The sequence below is a fragment of the Hirundo rustica genome, chromosome Z (genome assembly GCF_015227805.2).
Source record: "Hirundo rustica isolate bHirRus1 chromosome Z, bHirRus1.pri.v3, whole genome shotgun sequence".
In the NCBI taxonomy this organism is placed as follows: Eukaryota; Metazoa; Chordata; class Aves; order Passeriformes; family Hirundinidae; genus Hirundo; species Hirundo rustica.
The window spans coordinates 67,681,082-67,700,460 of NC_053488.1; the positions used below are offsets into that span (position 1 = coordinate 67,681,082).

A 19,379-nucleotide genomic window follows, 5' to 3' on the forward strand; every position below is an offset into this window, starting at 1 on the left:
TCTAAGAAAATTGTGTTTCTATGCTTATGTGGAGTATAATACATAGCTGCAAAACACAGGCAAAAGCCCTTCAAACAAACATCCCCTTTGTACCAGTATATAGTACAAGCCAGAAGCCCCTCCTGCTCAAAAGCTGATGAGAAAGTAGATTAAGTGAAAAAACATAAATAGTATAAATAATGGCATTCTATAAGAACATCAGAAAAAATAATAAGTGCGATAATGACTTCACTAAAAAGCCAGTGTTGTTTTAAAGACTCAAATCCTCCTTCAGCGCCTGGGTCCCATCCTCACTTGCAGTTCTCCAAACTGAAGCAAAGCATGGCTTGACAGCTCCTCAGATCCTCCTGCTGCCAGTTAGCAAGCCTAAGCATGATGTAGAAACATCTTGTTTTAACCCTTTAACAACTTTTTAAACACAGTGAGGTTTTAAAATGTATATACAAGTGTGTCAGCAAACAAGTGGACAGAGAAACACCATGTCCTAGGTTACAATGTAAAATGTGCCCAAAGTATGTATTCTATCACCATCTACATGAAATGTTGAAACTAAGTTGTGCACCACTGTTTCCCGTGCCCCCTCCCTCCAGACTATCTTCTGTTAATGGCCCATCAATGCCGTCCTGCATGACTCATAGATAACTCTCCCCCGGAGCTATCTCTGTTTAATAGGCAATCAAGGACCCATTACAAAACTGATAAAATGATATCAGTCCATTGTGAGATGCTCCGCCCAGGGGGAGGAGCCAAGCATTCCCACCTGGATATAATCTGGGCCTTGGAACAGCACAGGCAGCTTTACCCCTGGATTCCCAGAGGACAAGAGCTACCAGACCTTTCTGCAAGAACACTGCTTCAACAAGACCACTTCATCTGGACTGCCACCACCACGGTTTCAGGTTGTATTCTGACTCTGTCAGTGATCTTTTGTACCATTGCATGTGTTTTTATTTTATTTTACTTTTTTTTTTTCCTCTCCTATTAAATTGTTTTTTCTGACTTGGAGTCTCTTGCTGGTTTGCCTTCAAGCCAGCACACACCATTACCTGCTCACAGGCAGGGACACCTTGCCTGGAGGCACCGATCAGCATGGAAAACCTGACCAAGTGGCCAAGAGCAAGGATACATCAGCAGCGGGTACCATGCCAAATCCATTTGCCAAGCTTACTGACTACAAAGAGTGCCACTGATATCTCCAAATACTGCAACAAAAACAAAAAAAGAAACAAACCAAACCAAACAAAAAACCCAAAAAACCCCAACCCAAACACCAACAACAAAAAGCACAAGCCTCCCCCCAACCAAACAAAACCCCCCTCAAAACAACAACAACAAAAACCCACAAACAACACAACCAAAAACAACAAAAAAAAACAAACACCAAACCACAAAACCCCTCAAAAAAAACGAAAACCCCATTGCCCAGCATTAACCATAGTCTCACAGTAAGGAACTTAGAATCTATCCAATCATTCTGTGAAGCAATACACATTGCTGGGCAGAAAGGCAATACACAAACAGGCCTTGCAGTTAATGGACCCCTAACAGTTCAATCCAACCTGATCTGAGGTTCATGACTAGAAGGCTCTGCTGAGCAAACACAAGCATCACTGGGATACACCTTTCTCCTCCCTACCCTCATGGACAGAAAAGCAAGCCACAGCCACATGGAATCCTATATGCACACAGAGAGGCCCACTGATGCACCAATGTAGCCCGTTCACAGAATTTTCGTAGTTCAAATCTCAACTGCAGAATAAGCAGATAAGAAGAGAAAGATCTGTTCATCAGAGCACAAATGGCTATGACATCTGCAGCTTCTTCTTGCTGCTCTCTTCACAAACCTCTCAATAGTTAGCAAATTATTAACATGTGGACAAAGCACTTTGTATCCTGATAAGAAGCTGTTTACAAGAGCATGAGGTCTATGATCCTGTGCTGCACAACTAATCTGTATTCAGACAGCTGATTGATGAGGATAGGAAGCTGACAACAGAATTGTAGCGGTAAAGTCATATACAAACCTCCTTTTTTTTAATAGAAGTTTTAGTTATAAACATGCCCCAAATATTAATTTAGAAATTGTTCTCTCCAAAGTTAGTGAAAACAATTCCTCTAATTCTTCCATTGCCTCTTTCTCTGTATCCTGACTGAAAAAAAAAAAAAACAACAAACCAACCCAACACAACTGGTAGTTTCTGTCTAGTGGGTATATTGATCGTTCAGGTATTTCCTTTATTAGGTTTCACAAAGTCTTCCACTTGAATGAGTCTCAACTATAGTGATGCACAGCATTAAATTAATCTCTCAGACAATCTCTTTGGCTTCAGGGTAGTTATTCTGAAGCTAAAGACAGGCTGTTTGGTTCCTCCTGAATTTGTTTGGTGATGTTTGCAGGACACATAATACTCCTGTCTGCAAATGTAACCCCTTATCACTGATGACTGGGTTGTTTCTTTATGTGACCAGATGACCACCGATGGCAAAAGGAAAGAGCCTGCTCTCTCTCACCAGGTGAGATATAACAGCTTTATTCTCGAGTCCTGCCCTGCCTGGCTGGAGCTCTTTCCCAGTGGCTCACTGGTGCCAGAGCGCGCTAGGCTCCGCCCATCCCGGGGCTTTTTCCCCAGGGTGACGGGCCCAGAGGCAGGGACAAGCCACTGCCCAGTCAGGGACAAGGTGGGAGTGGAACAGAGTTGGGTTACATTCCAGTGTGGGAGGATGGGCGCAGCCGAGCAGGGACAAACCACGTGATACAGAGAAAAAACATTACAAATCTGATGAAACACAATATAAACCAAATTAAGGCATTACAACAGATGACAAAGGTATTTTATCAACTGACTGCAAGCAGGAACAGGATCAGGTAATTACCCTGCCAAATACACCTGTGAGTAGAGTTAGACCCAGCTAGATACAAAGAAAATGTATTTGGATGACTGACTTGTTTAAAATAGTCATATTCCAAGAAGGCATTTTCACCTTCTGCATGTTTTTGTCTTCTGTAACAATAAAATAGAAGTTGGGTTTAGCATTACCTTACTCTATTAAATGGACTTGAAATGTGTTGATTTTCACACTGAAGTAATGCAGAATGAATAAGCAAACACTACAAGTATCCTTAGCATAAAATTTTGCATAACATTTATGAGGGGACATGTTAGTTCTCTACTATGAACTACAATGTTGTTGCATATAGTAGGCATTTTGCATAAATTATTTTATACACCAACAGATCTAATTAAATGGGACAATAAATACATCTTTCCTCCTTTCCTTTTTCTTTTGCAGAACTTCTAAGTCCATGGACATGAGATCTTTTTTTTTATTTGACAATTAGAAAAAGTGGGCTTGCTGTTTCTCAGTTTCTGGTTCTTGAGGGTTTATAGATAATAGTTACAGTCCAATCCAACACTCAATAAACTAATAGAGTTACTCAACAAGTACTGTTCAAATTAAGAAAACACAGACTTTTAGTTAAGTAAAGTAGTTTTTCTGAAATTTCTTAATACTGTCTTCACAATTGCCTTATAGCAGACTGCTGAAGGGAGCTGTTAAGTGCTAAAGAAAGGAAATCATACACATTTTTTTAAGTTTACCAAAATCTCACTACAAAGTCCTTCTGCCTTGAGTACAGTGCAAGCAAAGCAGCCAATGCCATAGAAACAGTCACTGAAAACGTGTGCCAGAAATTCAGAAAATCCAGCATGGCAGTGGATCTTAAGGCGCCACTTTCTTCGAGCATCAGAGTTGAGAATTCTATCTTCTGTTAAGATAGAATTCTATCTTAAGTTAAGTCCTCAAATTCTTAATTTCTTTCTAATTTCCTGCAGGACACAGAAAAAACTGCATTTACCTATAACTTGTTTCTTCTTTAGTTAGTGATCAGATCTATTTTTTGAGAAATTCTCACTGCATGTACAGTGTAAAGAAAATCCTGTTGGGTATTAACACCGTAACTGGACTGGGGGCAGGAAATGCTAGGTTGTTTGGGTTTTTCGGTTGGTTGGTTGCTTTTTCGCTTTTCTGAAAGAAAAAAATACTCTGATTTCTAGCTGGCAGCAGTGACTGAACAAGTCTGAACAAGACTAAACGTTAAATGTTCCCTGCCCAAAGCTTAAGCCATCCACACACAACAGGCAGCACACACAACACACTGTGAAGTCTGGAAGAATAAACAGCTGGATGTATCCTTAAACAATGTCTCAGTATTACTGTTGTCTTGCTTCTTATAAGTGCTATCACAGAATCACAGAATTTCTTAGATTGGAAGAGACCTTCAAGATTATCGAGTCCCACCCATCTCTAATACCTCAATTAGACCATGACACCAAGTGCCACATCCAGTCTTTTTTTAAACACATCTAGGGATGGTGACTCCACCACCTCCCTGGGCAAGCCATTCCAGTACTTTATCACTCTTTCAGTGAAAAACTTTTTCCTAATATCCAGCCTATATCTCCCTTGTCACAGCTTGAGACAGTGTCCTCTTGTTCTGTCTGTTGTTGCCTGAAGAAAGAGACCAACCCCCAGCTGACCACAGCCACCCTTCAGGGAGTTGTAGAGAGTGATAAGGTCCCCTCTGAGTCTCCTTTTCTCCAGGCTAAACAACCCCAGCTCCCTCAGTCGTTCTTCATATGGCTTGTGCTCCAAGCCCCTCACCAGCTTCGCTGCCCTCCTCTGGACACACAATAACACAGGACACCTTGAAACGATCTGAAGGGCTGTACTTTGATGGCAATGTGCATCAGTATAAAAGTAAAACTGGATAGCTATAAAGGATAGTGACAAGAAGAACATGGCAACTATAATGAAATTAGTTCTCTTGTACTCTTGAGCTCAAACTCTCCTCTGCTGACTAGCAAATAATTTTATTTCAGACTCTACTGATTTGTGCATACCTTCACTGCTTTCATGAAGCTTAGAAGTGGATATACAAAGAATATGGACTGGAAAAGTACAAATTCTAATTTTCGCCATAAACATAAAAAAGAATAATCAGACAAAGCAGTATTTTGGAAAAAAATTCAGACAATTAAAAAAGAATACTTTTCTTTTAAAATATTTGCTTGAAAATTTTGTTTGCATTAAAAAACTCTTGTAATCATCCTGCTTCACTCAGCGGTGCTTAATCTGAGCATGCCTGTGCTAAAATGCCAGTACTCTGCCATGTTTTACTAAACTTGAAACAGCTGAGTTTTCCACTATGAGTACTGAATGAAGCTAGTGCCAGAAGTGTTATGTTTATAGTATTTTTACTACATCTATGGCATTTCTGGCAATGAATTGCCTGATGATCAAACATTTTTTTGTGGTATGGACAAAGATGCAGCAAAGCTGCTAATAATTTAGTGAAAAGACATAAATTAGATGTCTACCAGTAGCTACTTTGGCCTCATGTACAGGTAGAGTGACAAGAGTTATAGAGCCCGGGGCTGATATTTATGAGGTCTGTAACCCTGGAAAAACCAAAACCATGGAAGTCACTATATAACTACAGTACTGCTAATTGGCCCATCTTTGACAGGAGACTTGGCAGAACTGGTGTGAAAACAGAGACTTCTTGATTTGGTATTTTGACTTCCATGTCATAATTGCCTTTAAGCGGCTCCAAATTTCAGATGAAAATGTTTTCAGAAACCAATCATGCTATATAGCCAATGGAAGCTTGAGGCAAGAATAATGAGGCAAGAAAATCCTAATGTCCTTGTTTATCCTGCAGATGAAGTCCATCCTCATTGAGGCAATTGCCAGCTTCACCATTTTTATACACCAGCTCTACTGATGGTCACCACTTCCAGTCCCAATTCTAGCCAGTTGCTACTGTGGTTGATAGTCTCTGCATCTAAATGAAACCAACATTTCAAAAGTAAGCAGAACAACGCACATAAACACTGTGCACTGAAGGATACATAAATATCCTCTACTTTTTGTCATTCAAATCTAACTATTACTTTCTGTTCTTATGAAAATGTTTATAAAAATTTGAAAAAAAGCTCAATGTTTTCTTAGGATGTGATTTATAAAAAACAAAACACAAACAAACAAAAAAACACCAAAAAAACAATCTGAGAATAAGCAAAGCAGATTACTATTTTCTGCTGTCTATTGCCCGCGACCTCAGAAGAAAATTTCACTACCATCAATAGTTTCATTATTTAGGAATCTGCTGGGAAACTAAATGATTTGCCCCACTATCAAACTAGTAGGAGTGGGCTGGTCTGAGGTTCCCCTCCCACTAGCACCTTTTGTTTAAAGGCCTCCTCAACAGCTTGGCAAGCCGATGGCTGAAGATGCTCCTCTCCTCCTCTGACAGATGGACCCATCAGCCGATAGCAGACCAGGTACTTAAAAGCTTGCTTACTTCCCATTTCGACCAGTGTAACTCCTAGAGCAACAGCAAAGCAAATCAGCAAACATGAAGTTAAAGAACACAGAAAGTTTTGGTTTTTCCATTTCTTTTGGATGTGGCAAGGATCCAGTTTGCTGCTGAAGGCAGGAGGTAAAACTAGGAGCAAGCTCTTCTCTTCGTACAACTCTTATTTTGTGGCACCAGAGTACTTTGCAAACACTGTTAAATTCAGGCTCACAAGATTTTTGTCGAATACTAAGTATTTTTAATATTTCACATAAGAAGACTGGTGAAGAGACACTATCACCCAGACACAGGCAAAAACCCTAAAACAAAATTGGAAACAGGAAAGTAAGTCTTTAAACCAACAGATCACATATGACTTAGAAGAGGTTGCTTTGTACTGGACCTTACTGGAAGGGTTTTGGTGGCAGGGGACTAGCAGGGTGGGTTATGGTGGCAGGAGATCAGGTACTGTCCTGTACCAGCCAGCTACTTCCATCTGCCCTCAAAACCACTGCAATAAACCCACCACGTACCAAATTTCTGGTAGAGAAGCACATGGTGCCTCTGCTCACAGATATTTAAGAAAGCAGCAGCTGTTAAGAGGAGAACACAAATGGCACTGTTGGAATGTGATTAGAGACATATTCTTGGAAGGAAGGGCCATGTGCCAGAGCAGACACAGCCTGAAGGGACAGTGTGTCATGGGTGCACACCAGAGCAGGGACACTGTGGAGGGACTGTGTCCCACAGTAAAAACCATACCGGGGTGGAGGGACACAAGTAAGAAGCAACAGACACCCTCCTCCGTCTCCTGCATTGCTTCTCACTTCACCAAAGGGATTAGGAGTATCTGAATGTAACCTAGCAAACTCAAGGTGAGTGGAGACCTGCAAGCAAGGAGAAGTCTTTTACTGAATTAGAACCCGGGGAAGAAAGATATTTCTTTGCCAACTATTTTGTTTAATTATCTTTTTTCTCCTCAGTACATAGATCAGTAATCAAAAGTTTTGTTAACTGGCAATAAATTAGTAAATTCCATAAGCCAAAACTGTTTTGCACATGATGTGCTTATAAAGTTATATGGTATAGTTCTTAAGTCCTACATACTGTAGAATACATTGTCAGAGAAAATGGATCACAGGAAGCAAGTAGAGGGGCTATACTTGCCATAGCTATGCTAATGTTCGAACAACAAATTTATGTGCTGAGGCAGATGCGTAAAGACTCTCACTAAAAAAGTATTGTGTAAAGATGCTGTGTTTGAATTTTGACAAGCTGTGATCTTCAAAGGATGAAGATGGGATGGAGGTAATAGGCACCCCCATGCCTATGGTGTTTCGGCCATCAGAAGAGGCTCAGAAGTGAATTAAGGTGAACTACTGAGAGTGGGAAATAAAGCTAGCCACACAGGGAGATGGCACAAAACAACACATATTACAGCTAATTATGTTTCCCCATAGCTTCCCCTGGAGGCATACTTTAAAGGTCTTCCGAGAGCTCTGATGGTGCTGCCTTGTCAGTCTGTTGCTGCAGAAATCATATGCTTTCGGACATCTTCTTTTTCTCTAAATTAACCAACTGGACATGTGGCTTTTCCTCAGGACCCTCTGTGGGGTCACTGACTATTTCAGTTTCCTCTTTTGTCCCCATATAAAATAACTCTATAAAAGACTCAAGAATCTGTCAAATTAACTTGCTGATAGCATTTTAAACTACAATCACCTCTTTGACTGCAGAAAGGACAAGTTATGCAACTCCCAGATGGGAGAAAGAACCCTGTTTGAATTATTTGCTTATCTGATTTTATAACTGCTGCACTGGGTTGCAAAAGTCTGATAAAAATCTATTTTAAACATAGACCATAAGTCTTGCAGACTAATATTATGATTCATTTACTGTCAACCTCCCCAATTATTCTCTCTTCCTTAAGTTATGTTGATAAATCAGTTGTCTTCCCATTTATTAAAGCATGTTATTTAATCACCTCTTGGCCCATTTTCTAATTAAGGGAAATAATGCAGGCTCATTTCCTGTCATGGTAAATCTGGCAGTCCACAGGTTGTCCTCAACTACCACATAAAAATCAAGAGTATTTGTAATCCCTGCTTTGTTTGGCAATTCTCTCCCTTCTCCTTGCTCGAATGAAGAGAAAAATACAGGCATGGTAGGTGTGTGTTGAGGGTTAAGTTTCCTGTAGAATTTTTCCCCCTCCCAAGTTGCTAGGAGACTAAGTGCTGAGTTCTTAACCTGGACAAAAGAACTGATAACTTAGTTTTGGGGGAGGGAGAAAAGCTCCCGGAGAGAGCTGAGGGTGGGGGGATCTCGCGGCTCTTTTCTTCCGCGGGGAGCACCGATCGGGCCACAGCTGGCTGCTGGAGTCCACGGGTAACGGAGAAGTCTGGTCCTGGGATTCTATCATCTGTTGGAGTATCCAGGAATTCGGAGTTCTTCTTCGCTGTCCTGCTGGATTTTGGGTGATCCCGGGTCCCGCCGCTGCGGCTTCTCCGGCACTGCCACCTCTGCCTGCCGAGGACACCCCGTGCCTGCGGAGGACAGTCCACCGTGCCCGGCTTCCAGCCATCAGCGCCGGAGCCTCCACCGTTTGCCCTCGGGGTTCTTGGTTCTGTTCTACAATTGTTATAATTGCTGTTGTTTTTTGTCTGTCCTGTTATATTTACTAGTAAAGGACTGTTATTCCTTTTCCCCATAGCTCTGAATGAAAAAGTTTTATTTTAATCTTCCAAATTATAATAACACGGAGGGAAGGATTTGAATTCCTCATTTCCTAGAGAGGCCTGCCTCTCCTTAGCAGACACCTGTCTTTTCAAAACCAAGACAGTGTGGTTGGTTTTTTTTTGTTTTGTTTTGTGTTGTTGTTGTTGTTTTTGTTTTTTTTTTCTTTTCTCTCTGCATTTCCACACTGCTGCCACCCACCCAAGTCAAGGACAGGAAGAGTGAAGTGGGTGAAGCATTTATTTGGAAGATGGTGAATCCCAGCAAAGTTAATAATCATACAAGAATAACTTTGTGAAGGGAGGAATACTAAAGGACAGCTCACACCAATTGGAGCACATTCCCATCTTGCTCTGGTGCTGGATTTGAGTAACCTCCTGCACCACTCTGGTGGCCCTTCTTCATGTGTCTTCAAATCTTCATGAATCAGCTTTGTGCAGGGGTATTGATACCCACTAACTGAAGCATTAAACCATTTTTGTCCCCTCTGTATTCTAAGCTCTTGTAATACATTTAAGAGATCACCTCTGCTACTATTTCTAAGATATTCTAATTTGTATCTTGCTTACTATTCAACTATTTAATAGCTACAGGATAATTTAGCACCACTAGTACGGCAGAAAAACCTCTCTTTAGCAGGGCTGCCTTCTACCCCTTAGGACATATTTATATAGCATGTTCAATTCTTCTATGCAGAAAAAAAGCATAGATACATTTCAGCTTAATCAAAACAGGCCAAATGAAGTGTCTTCCAGTGGGTCTTGCAAACTGTTGAAAACAAGATGATACATTTGTCTTACTTCACAGACTCTTCTGTGATCAGTGTAAGTATATACAAGAAACCACATCTGCAAACACCTCCAATTCCTGCAGAAACACAGGCAAACATCACTTTGCCACACTTTCGGAATTGTTTCTTATCAACTGTGCTACACACAGCCTTGCAATGTGCCTTTATGTGAAATACCTAAAACATGATGTGGCCCTGGGTACTCCTTCTGGTAACACAGGGTTTGGACTACATGATATCCACAGCTGCCAGCCAACACCTCAGCTGTCCTGTGATTCTGTGGGGGAAAAAAAAAAAAACAAAACACCAAACCACCCACAAAAAAAAACACCAAACAAAAAGACACCCACAGTGATTCCAGCACTTCCTAACAGGCTGTATGATACAGTATATTCCAAACCCTGACCTATGGAGAAACATCTCCCTGATCCCTTTTTAAAAGCTAACTAACACCCACAGTGAGGATTTGAACTGCTTTCTGAATTGTTCCTTACTTTTCCTTCTCTGCTTATATTTTTTTAGTTTGCATTTGCAAGCAACAGCAAAAATGTTTCCATTTCTGGGCCCTTGCTTCTGGAAACAATGATTTTAATTTTAATCTATTTCAGTTCACAAGGAAGTGTCTGGTTTTGTTGCACTGCTAATTATCTGAGCCCCTGTCTCACTTCATCTATTTCACTTATATTCAGACTGTTCTCTGGATTCAACACACTCAATACCTTCACAAACACATACTTAAAGACTTAAATAACCTCACAATTCACCTTTATATAGATAACTGCTCCCTTTACATGCATTTAAGTGACTGCTATGACTTACTGCCATGCCGTTACTGACCAGTGAAAACGGACAGGATAAAATTATATACTAATTATATAGTACAGGAAGAAGCAGAAGACAAATGAACTTCTATATTCAAATGCCAGGATTTTCCACCGTAATATTTTTTCATACAACATATGTTGCAATTTCCTCTTTCTACAGAGCCTACTGAGGATTTCACAAGTACTGCAGCAGAGGAACGGGTCTATGCAGAGAGGAAAAGTTCATCACTTTAAAGCATCTGTGTGGAATGACAGACCTTGATCCTAAAGGAAATGCACTGCAACAAGGATGAGAATGTCCTTGGTGAAGGGCGGAGGAGAATTTCCTAGAGCTTTTGCTTAGACCCCACACTTACCAAAGGCTCTAATTCTTTGCGGTCTATGAGGTTGAGCTCTGTCACAAAATAATAAAAATGCTTATAACAGGTGTTGACATGGGCCTCAGCCCCCATGAGGATAATACGGTCAAAGTGATGGATGTAGACATGAACAAACACCCGAAAAAGCCGACAGAGTATCTTCTTGCAGATCTGGAGAAAGTTCTTTGGAAAGGGAACACCTGTGAATAGAGAAGGCAAGGTTGTCACAACCATTCTCTCATCCTCCCAAGACAAAAGCTTTACAGCCAAGTGTGAGATTGTAACTGCAAACTAGGTTATGGCTTCGTAGGCCTCCTTTCCAACCCAGAAGATCACTTTATGCATGCATCTATTTGACAGCTAGCACCCAAGATAGCCAAATACTTAAACAATTTTAATGGATCAAAACTGACAGGAACAAGTTATTTTTTTCCAAATGTTTAATTTAATTAATACATTCAGCACTGTAACATTCAGAAAGGTGATTTTCACGGCACACTGAACTATTAACATCAATTGATTTGCATCATGTGATAACTGTTCCCCAAAGTGATACATACAGAGCACTTCTTAGAAGTAACACACTTCCTGCACATGTTACTCAACGGTGGCATTTCACAGCATCAATTTTAATAACAAATTTGAAATAACTGACAGAAGTACTCTTTTGCTTTCAACTTCCTCCCAGTTGCATGTACCAATCTGACTGCTCCTTTAATAGAAAATCTCTTGAAGAGATACAAGAATGCTCCTTTTTAAACTTTTCAAGTTACACTGCTTTATACCTGGAGACCCCAAAGCACTTGCAAAAGCACAATTTGCTAATAAACTTTCAGGCATCAATAATGGGGCATGAAATATTTCTTCAGAACTGCACTCCATTAAAGACATGTGCTTTCACAGAGGCGTTTTCAGCTTTCTAGTGGTTTATCAAGGTGTCAGTATTCAAAACTAGTCACTGATTGGCCCTCTCAGGCATGAAAGAAGCTGCTGACAGCTTCTCAGAGGCAATCACTCTCTTCTTCCCTTTTCACTAAAAATCAATAAAATGCAAAACCAGCACAGGAAAAAACTGGTACTTTTCACTGCAAGCTGGTTTGCTGAACTGAGAGATGAATTGTTGAAAGCACTGTATTTTGTATTCCAGAACATATACGTTCCAAAACAGAGAATAATTAGTTTCACCTTCCAAGGGTTGACACATAATTGTTATTGAAGAATGTTGCTGTAATGAAGACATTCCTACTTCTGTATTAACTGACTAAAACAATCCGAATAAAGCAAGCTGACAAATCCTTTACCTTCTCTTCAGGTCATGTTCCCACTTCACAGTTACAGGCAGTAAGTGCAAAAGCCACAGAGTGCTGTTTCTGCTGCAAGACAGCACTTTCATCTGACAGTTTTTTAGATGAATTACACAGTGAACTTGAGAACATGTAAACAATAGATTTTAAAAAAAAATATATATAGCTGGTACAGAACAGCCTAGGATTCACAATAAACTTGCAGTGTTTCCCCTGCTCATCACGTGAATCAAGGTTGCAGACCAATTGTGTAGCTTCACTTGCTGTGAAACATTGCTGCTATCACAAATATATCATTTGGGCACAGCAGAATTGGTAGTGGCTCTCTGATTTCTTTCCCATTCTGGCAAAACTGATTTACAAACAGACACAGTGTCCTAAAGAGTTAAAAAGCATCTCCTAGTATCACTGAAAGCAACTGACAACTGTGTAGTGAGCTACCTACACTCCTCAGCCTTGGAAAGCCTGTCAGTCTGTCTGTCTGCCCCTGGCACACAGAAGAGCTTTGAATTTTGGTCGGCCTCAAGGTACAAATGTGCACATTGAGATGCTTGCAGCCCTATTTTGAACATACACCCTGCTGCTCTTTGTATTCAAAATTAGATAAAAGAGAACAGATTCTGACCTCAATTACAACTGAATGAACACCAAGTACTGCCATCAAAACTGAAGAAAATTATTCTAGATTCATAGTCTGAGGTCAGAATTTGGCCTAATGTTTTGTTCCCATTGCAACTCTACAGCTATAAATAAATCTGCCAGAGAACAGAGTAATTACAAGTGTCTCTTGGGTCTGGACTAACTTATATTTAGATCATTTGATTTGTTAAGAAGCCCGTTCTCTGTCCTTCATCTCAGACATAGTAGTCTTTGCCTTAGAATCATCAAAGTTGGAAGAGATCAACAAGATCATCCAGTCCAACTGTCCACCCAGAACAATGACTTGTAGTCCCTAAGCACTAAACCACACCACTACACCAGACCCAGATGCCTCCTGAACACTTCCAGGGATGGCAACTCCATCACCTACCCCAGCCAACCTATTTCAGTGCCTGATCACTTGGCAGCTTTTTTTTTTCCCCCCCCCCCCCCCCCCCCCCCCCCCCCAATTACTAATCTGAATCTCTCCTGTCTCAGTTTAAGACCATTTCCTTTTGACGTCTCACTGCAGGCACAGTCCCCACCTCCAGTCAGCTGGAACTCCTCCAGTTAACCAGGACTGCTGGTAGATGATTGAAAGGGGTTTGGCAAATTATTCTCGCAGTTCCCTCATTACTATGGGGTGAATCCCATCAAGTGCCAGACTTGTGTCTAAATGGCATAGCAGGTCACTAATCACCTTCTGCTGCTTTGCCTATCCCTTCTGAAGAGTTTATAGATTTCCACTGCAGCACTCCACTCATGGAATTCATTCCACCAAGTTTCAGTGATGGAAAACACCTCATCGCTTTCCTGCTGCACAATGGTTTCCAGCTCCTCCTGTTTGTTATCCATGTGAATTGGTGTAGGTGCACATCAGCTGTGCTGCACTAACTCTGGCATGCCACCCTCAGGCTCATCTCTAGAGAGCCTGGCCTTATCACCTTCCCTTTCTAACCTAGTTAAAAGACTGAATGTATTACTATCTGCAATGTGATACTGAAAAGAGACAGAACGTAAAGCCACCAAACTAGACTGCTCAGTTATTGTTATTAAAAGACAAAGTTGTTACTGAAATTTTTGAGCTAGCTAATTCTTTCTGAAAGAAGTATTTCTAAATGAGTGAAATGGCAGCCTTGATTCATATGTAGGATGAGGTGCTTGGAGTTTCCCAGGAGCACAGAGCCTGTGACCACAAGGTTATTTCTAACGGCTCACAGAACTCATCAACTTCTCATCAATTTCTCCTTCTGATCATGTAGCTTACGGTGAACACCCACAAGAGTGCTACCCAAATTGTGTCTGTCTCTTGATTCTTACCCATAAAATCTCAGCTGGGTAGAGCTTGATACTCCCTCACATAAAGAGCAACTCTACACCTCTCTGACCTGTCCTTGCTAAAAAGCAGATTCCCATCATATCCATTCATGGCAATATTTCAGTCATGTGTGTGATCTCACCATGTCTCAGTAACTGCAACGAGATCATGGCCAAGTTCTTCAGTTTAAAGCCCATCTCAACAAACTGGCCAGCCTGCTGCCAATGATTCTCTTGCCTGTTTTAGCCAGGGGGATCCCCTTCCCCCATAACAGGCTTAAAATCATAAAAACACAACCCACTGTTATAAAAGTCAAAACCTTCTTGATGGCACCAGCCATGAAGCCAGACACTGATCTGCACAATGCGTCTGCCTCTGGCTGTCCTGATTTCTCTAAAAGGGAGGACAGATGAGGAGACAGCTTGGGCATGGGGATGATTTGGGATGTTTTTCACCTGCTTAGCCAGGACTCTATAGTCTTCCTTGATCCCTATTTTTTGGCTTGTAGCAACATTTGTACCCATATGAAGAAATAATGAGGGTGGTGGTCTACGACAGGTGAGGTTACTCTCTTGACAACACCATGGAACCCAGCTCCTGGAGGGCAAAATGCCCCTCATGACTGTCTGTCAGGCCAGCAGATGGACAGCTCGGTGCCGCTTAACAGAGTCACCCAACTACAATTCTGTGTTTCTTTTTACAATAAAGTCCTGCTGGTGAGGTTCTCCTTGTTGGCCTTCATGGACATATAAAGCCTTTAAAGCGCCCTATCTATTTGTGCACCACAGCAGCACAGTAGAAAAACCACATTGTTTCCTCTGTGCTCCAATCTCCGTATACTCCTTTTGATTTTTTGTTTCTGTTGACTTGCTGGAAAGGCTACTTCTCACATAAAGCAGGGCTCTCTACAACTTACAAAACTCAACTAGCCCAATGCATTTCTGAAGGTCTTAAGAAAGCGATAAGGTTTTTCTTAAGTCATCAGAAAATAGAGGGATTTTCCCTTTCTTTTTAAAATCAGCCATATACCCATGATTGTCTGTGGCTATCAACTTCATTCCTTGTATTTTCTTAATTTGCTGTCAGGTGATCTGCTGTGAGGATCCAGATCTAATCTATCCATCATCAAACAGACATACAGCACAGTGCTAGGAAAGTGATTAATGACATGGATCTTTCGTCTTATATCTTTCCACAACCCACCTGCATACCTGCAGAGTGTCATGGCCTTCCTCTCATGACTCCCCCTCCAAAGGCACAATTACCACTCCTATCTGCTCAAAAAGCTGGTCACAATCACATGGAAATATATGCATCTTGCACAGTGATTACCAGTAAGATAATGGTCTGCTGGTTTAAAACACAGATGTTTTAGTATCATGTTAAAGGTCCTAATTTAAATCCTGCGGATACAAAAATTGTTCTTTGCATGATTAAAAAAAAAAAAAAAAAAAAAAAAAGGATTAAAAAAGAGAGATCAAAAGTTAAAGAAATTAGGTGGGGATAAAAGAGGGTAACTAAAGGTCTGAGATGAATGCCCCAGGCAAACAGCTTATTTCATTAGACATAAAAATCTTGAATCTTCTTACTTCAACATGCATCACAAAGTCCATGGAGTAGGTCAATTGCACACGTGAGAGAGGAAACAGAAGAAAAGTCATTATACATCTAGTCTTTGTTGCCTGATTTTTTCTAGGCAAGAATCAGAAGGCATAAGGTCACAAAAAGACAATGCTGAGGAGCTAGAGAAAACAACCTGGCGTTTTGTCTGCCACATTACCTGTAGTTCTCAACTGGCCCACACTCCTGTCTGTAACATGCCAGGAAAAAAACTGCCTAGTTAAACCTTCAGTGATCCAGACACATGACCAATTTTACCTTCTGTATTTGTGCAGTTTGAAGTCTTACTCAAGAGCAGCTGTTAAGTCCTTTGGCAACTGTGCACAGAAATTTTGATACACATTTGAAAATCTTTTTACGGGCCACAATCGTAATTCATTCTTTTTAAAAAATACATGTGGGGAGAAAAAAGATTGTGTTCTCCATTGTCAAAAGGATTGACACTATTCTATTTGCAAACACAGCTTAAAAAAGTAACAACCTGGTAAAGTAAGAACTGTTTCCAATTCAATAATAACTATCAAGAAAAAATGTTACCAGAATCTAACAATGTTGAGAAGTTAACTGAACCAAACCCTTGCACTCTTCCTCCTCTAATGTACCCAAAGCACAAAAATTTGCAAAAGATGCTTCTCGCTGCAAAAGCATCAATCCTGAGCTAAGCTAATGTGTAATGCAACTCTAACTCCTCACACCATGGCCCTCATGTCCTCTAATGCAAGATATTTTCTGATCCTTTGTGCTGACTTAGGATGCTTGTAAGTGTATGAGAATATACTCAGTGCATATCAAGAGATGTTTCATAAAAGGAAAGCCATTTCAAATTATTCTGGAAAAGGAAACAGAGTACACAGGACTTTACACTCACAGGGGACAGCACTTTCCAAGAAGTTTCAGGTTATATCAGTAGGCCCATACATGTGCGCACACACACACACACACAAATTCAAACAGGCACACAGGGAAGGCTGCAGAAAAGCTGTCATTGACTGACAAGGTTTGGATCCAGCATAATTCCAAACCAGGAACAAAAACCATATAAAGAAATTTGAATATTGCGATTGCATATGCCCCATAAGACTTACATTTACTGTTAAAATACAGGCCAAAGATGCTTGGATTTACAAGGCACTCAAAACCAACTGTTGTCTGTGCAAAAGGAACTACCATCATTTAAAAAGATTATTCCAGTATGTCATTAGTAGGTAAGATCAGACTCTTCAGATGCCACGGGGTCCACCTGGTACCTGGAAATCAAAGAAAGCTTAGCCACTAATTTCACTGAAAGTAAGTCTGGAAAATCAATAAGATAATGTATCCTAGTTCTTTGAAAGCAAAAAACCTAAGCAGAATAAAAATATATTAATGTAATTAGCAAAGGATAGTTACAGAAACAATTTCAAAAGATGCAGTAACTTGACCTACATCAATGACTTTTGTAAGATGCATTAAGGGCTAAGAAAAATTTTGAAGAAAAGTAAGTCAATAAACATCAAATACACAACTGGATCAAAAGTTTTGGAAAAGAACAAATAAAAGGGTTATTTTAAGACATAGCTAGCCAAAAATAAGTTGATTTGCTCCATCATCAAATTTAGCTGAAAAAGGGAGGCACCCTGATTGCACTGGAATAAATTTTTCTCTTCTATGGATTAATTACACGGTTAATACAAATCGAGTCCATCCCTAAGCTGGCATCCATTTTCCAATTCTAAAGTAAGGCAACAGTAGGAAAGTTAATTGTTCCATTCCCTGCAGTAGCACCTCATTAATATGAATGCTTAGATTTTTATTGGATGACAAATTTCAGTGGCCACTGAAGCTGGAGTTACAATCTATTTCAGCATTCTCTGGGTTCTTGCTCCTTATTCTTTTAACTCATCCACTCGTAACACCTTGGCCTTCTTGACTTTCTTTGGCAGTTTAGCCATTTTTTGCTATTTCAACAGTGCGCAGGTGTATTGCACCACCAAGAATAATCTGGTGTCCTTGGTGTGTAAGACTTTCATAAACATCTTCTCCCACTTTGAAGAGCACAGAGAAAACTCTTCAAACTTTCCTACTGCCCTTTACTTTATTCCTTCAGGCAGTAAAGTTTCACCACACTCCTGGAAGTTAAGGCTGTGTATGGCCTTAGATTGAGATTGTCCATTGCTGAATCATATGCTGCCTCTTATATGTTCCCAGCATCCATTGTAAGGCTTATCCAAGGAGCCTCATGTTTCTGTCACTCACAGAGTCACACGATCAAATCATTAATAATTTCTGAAAATTTTAAAGCTACTCCAAGCCTTTCCTTTTCCTTTGAGAACACCAACATTAAAAGTAAACATTAAGAGAGTTTGATGCTTCTGCTTAAAAAAGAGAAAAAAAACCAAAAAACCCAATTCAAAATGCAGATGACATTAAAAAGAAAGTGAAATATAAATTGAAAGCTTTGTGGGTATCTGTTGGGGGTTAAGTTTTCTTGTGGAATTTTTCCCCCCATAAGTTGCTAGGAGACTAAATACTGATGCTTAAAGAGTGCTTGACCCATACAAAAGAAGTGGATCACTTAGTTTGGTGGGGGAGGAAAAAGGCTCCCGAGGGCTGAGGGTGGTAGTCTCTTGGCGCTCGGTTTTTCGGGGAGAACGGTTGGGCGATGGCTAGCTGTGTGGAGTCCACAGTTAACGGAGGGGTTTGGTCCTGAGAATTCTATCATCTGTTGGAGCACCCAGGAATTCAGAATTCTTCCCCTGCCCTGCTGGATCTGGGTCAGCCTGGGTCCAGCTGCCGTGGCTTCTTCAGCACTGCTCACTTTGCCTGCCAGGACACCCCCCTGCCTGCCGGGACAACCCACCCTTTCCAGCCATCAGCCCCTGGAGTTTCCACCATTTTGGCTTGGTGCTCTTGGGATGCCAAGAGATCAGACTGCCCGGGATTTGTGAGACAAAGCCCCTCGGGGTTCTTGGTTCTGTTTTATTATTATTATAATTGCTGTTGTTGATTGTCTGTCCTGCTTTATTTACTAGTAAAGGACTGTTATTCCTTTCCCCATAGCTCTGACTGAAAAGTTTTGGTTTTTTATAATCTTCCAAATTATAATAACACGGAGGGAAGGGATTGGAATTCCCCATTCCTGGAGAGGGCCCACCTCTCCTTAGCAGATACCTGTCTTTTCAAACCAAGACAGTATCTCTTTTGGAATAACCATGTTAGAAAAAAAGCACTGTGTGGAGTTCAAATATTGCATGCAGATGATAAGTGTAATAGGCATCTTTAAGCACCATTAGATGCTTCTACAACTTGCCCCGGCCAACAAGAGGAAATGGGCCATTAAAGGTGCAATACTAAGAAAGAGCCATCTGCCAAAGCCTGCAGAGGTGGACTGGTTGAATTGGTGGCTGGTCTGCAGCTGAGAGGCCTTTGCACTTGTCTTCGTCTATCTCAGTCAA

The 19,379-nt window shown here is 40.8% G+C and overlaps 1 protein-coding gene across 21 annotated transcripts in view; it reads right to left on the reverse strand.

Moving 5' to 3' along the window:
• Positions 1–19,379, reverse strand: part of MOB3B (MOB kinase activator 3B) — a 91,283-nt gene that overhangs the window by 6,663 nt on the left and 65,241 nt on the right. For all 21 annotated transcript variants that reach the window (XR_009208618.1, XR_009208617.1, XM_040090537.2 and 18 more), the window contains one exon: positions 11,062–11,264. Coding sequence is in view for 19 of the 21 variants with exons in the window: in XM_040090537.2 (XP_039946471.1) it covers positions 11,062–11,264 (203 nt within the window). In the remaining 2 variants the exon portion in view is untranslated. The remainder of the gene's footprint in view (positions 1–11,061; positions 11,265–19,379) is intronic.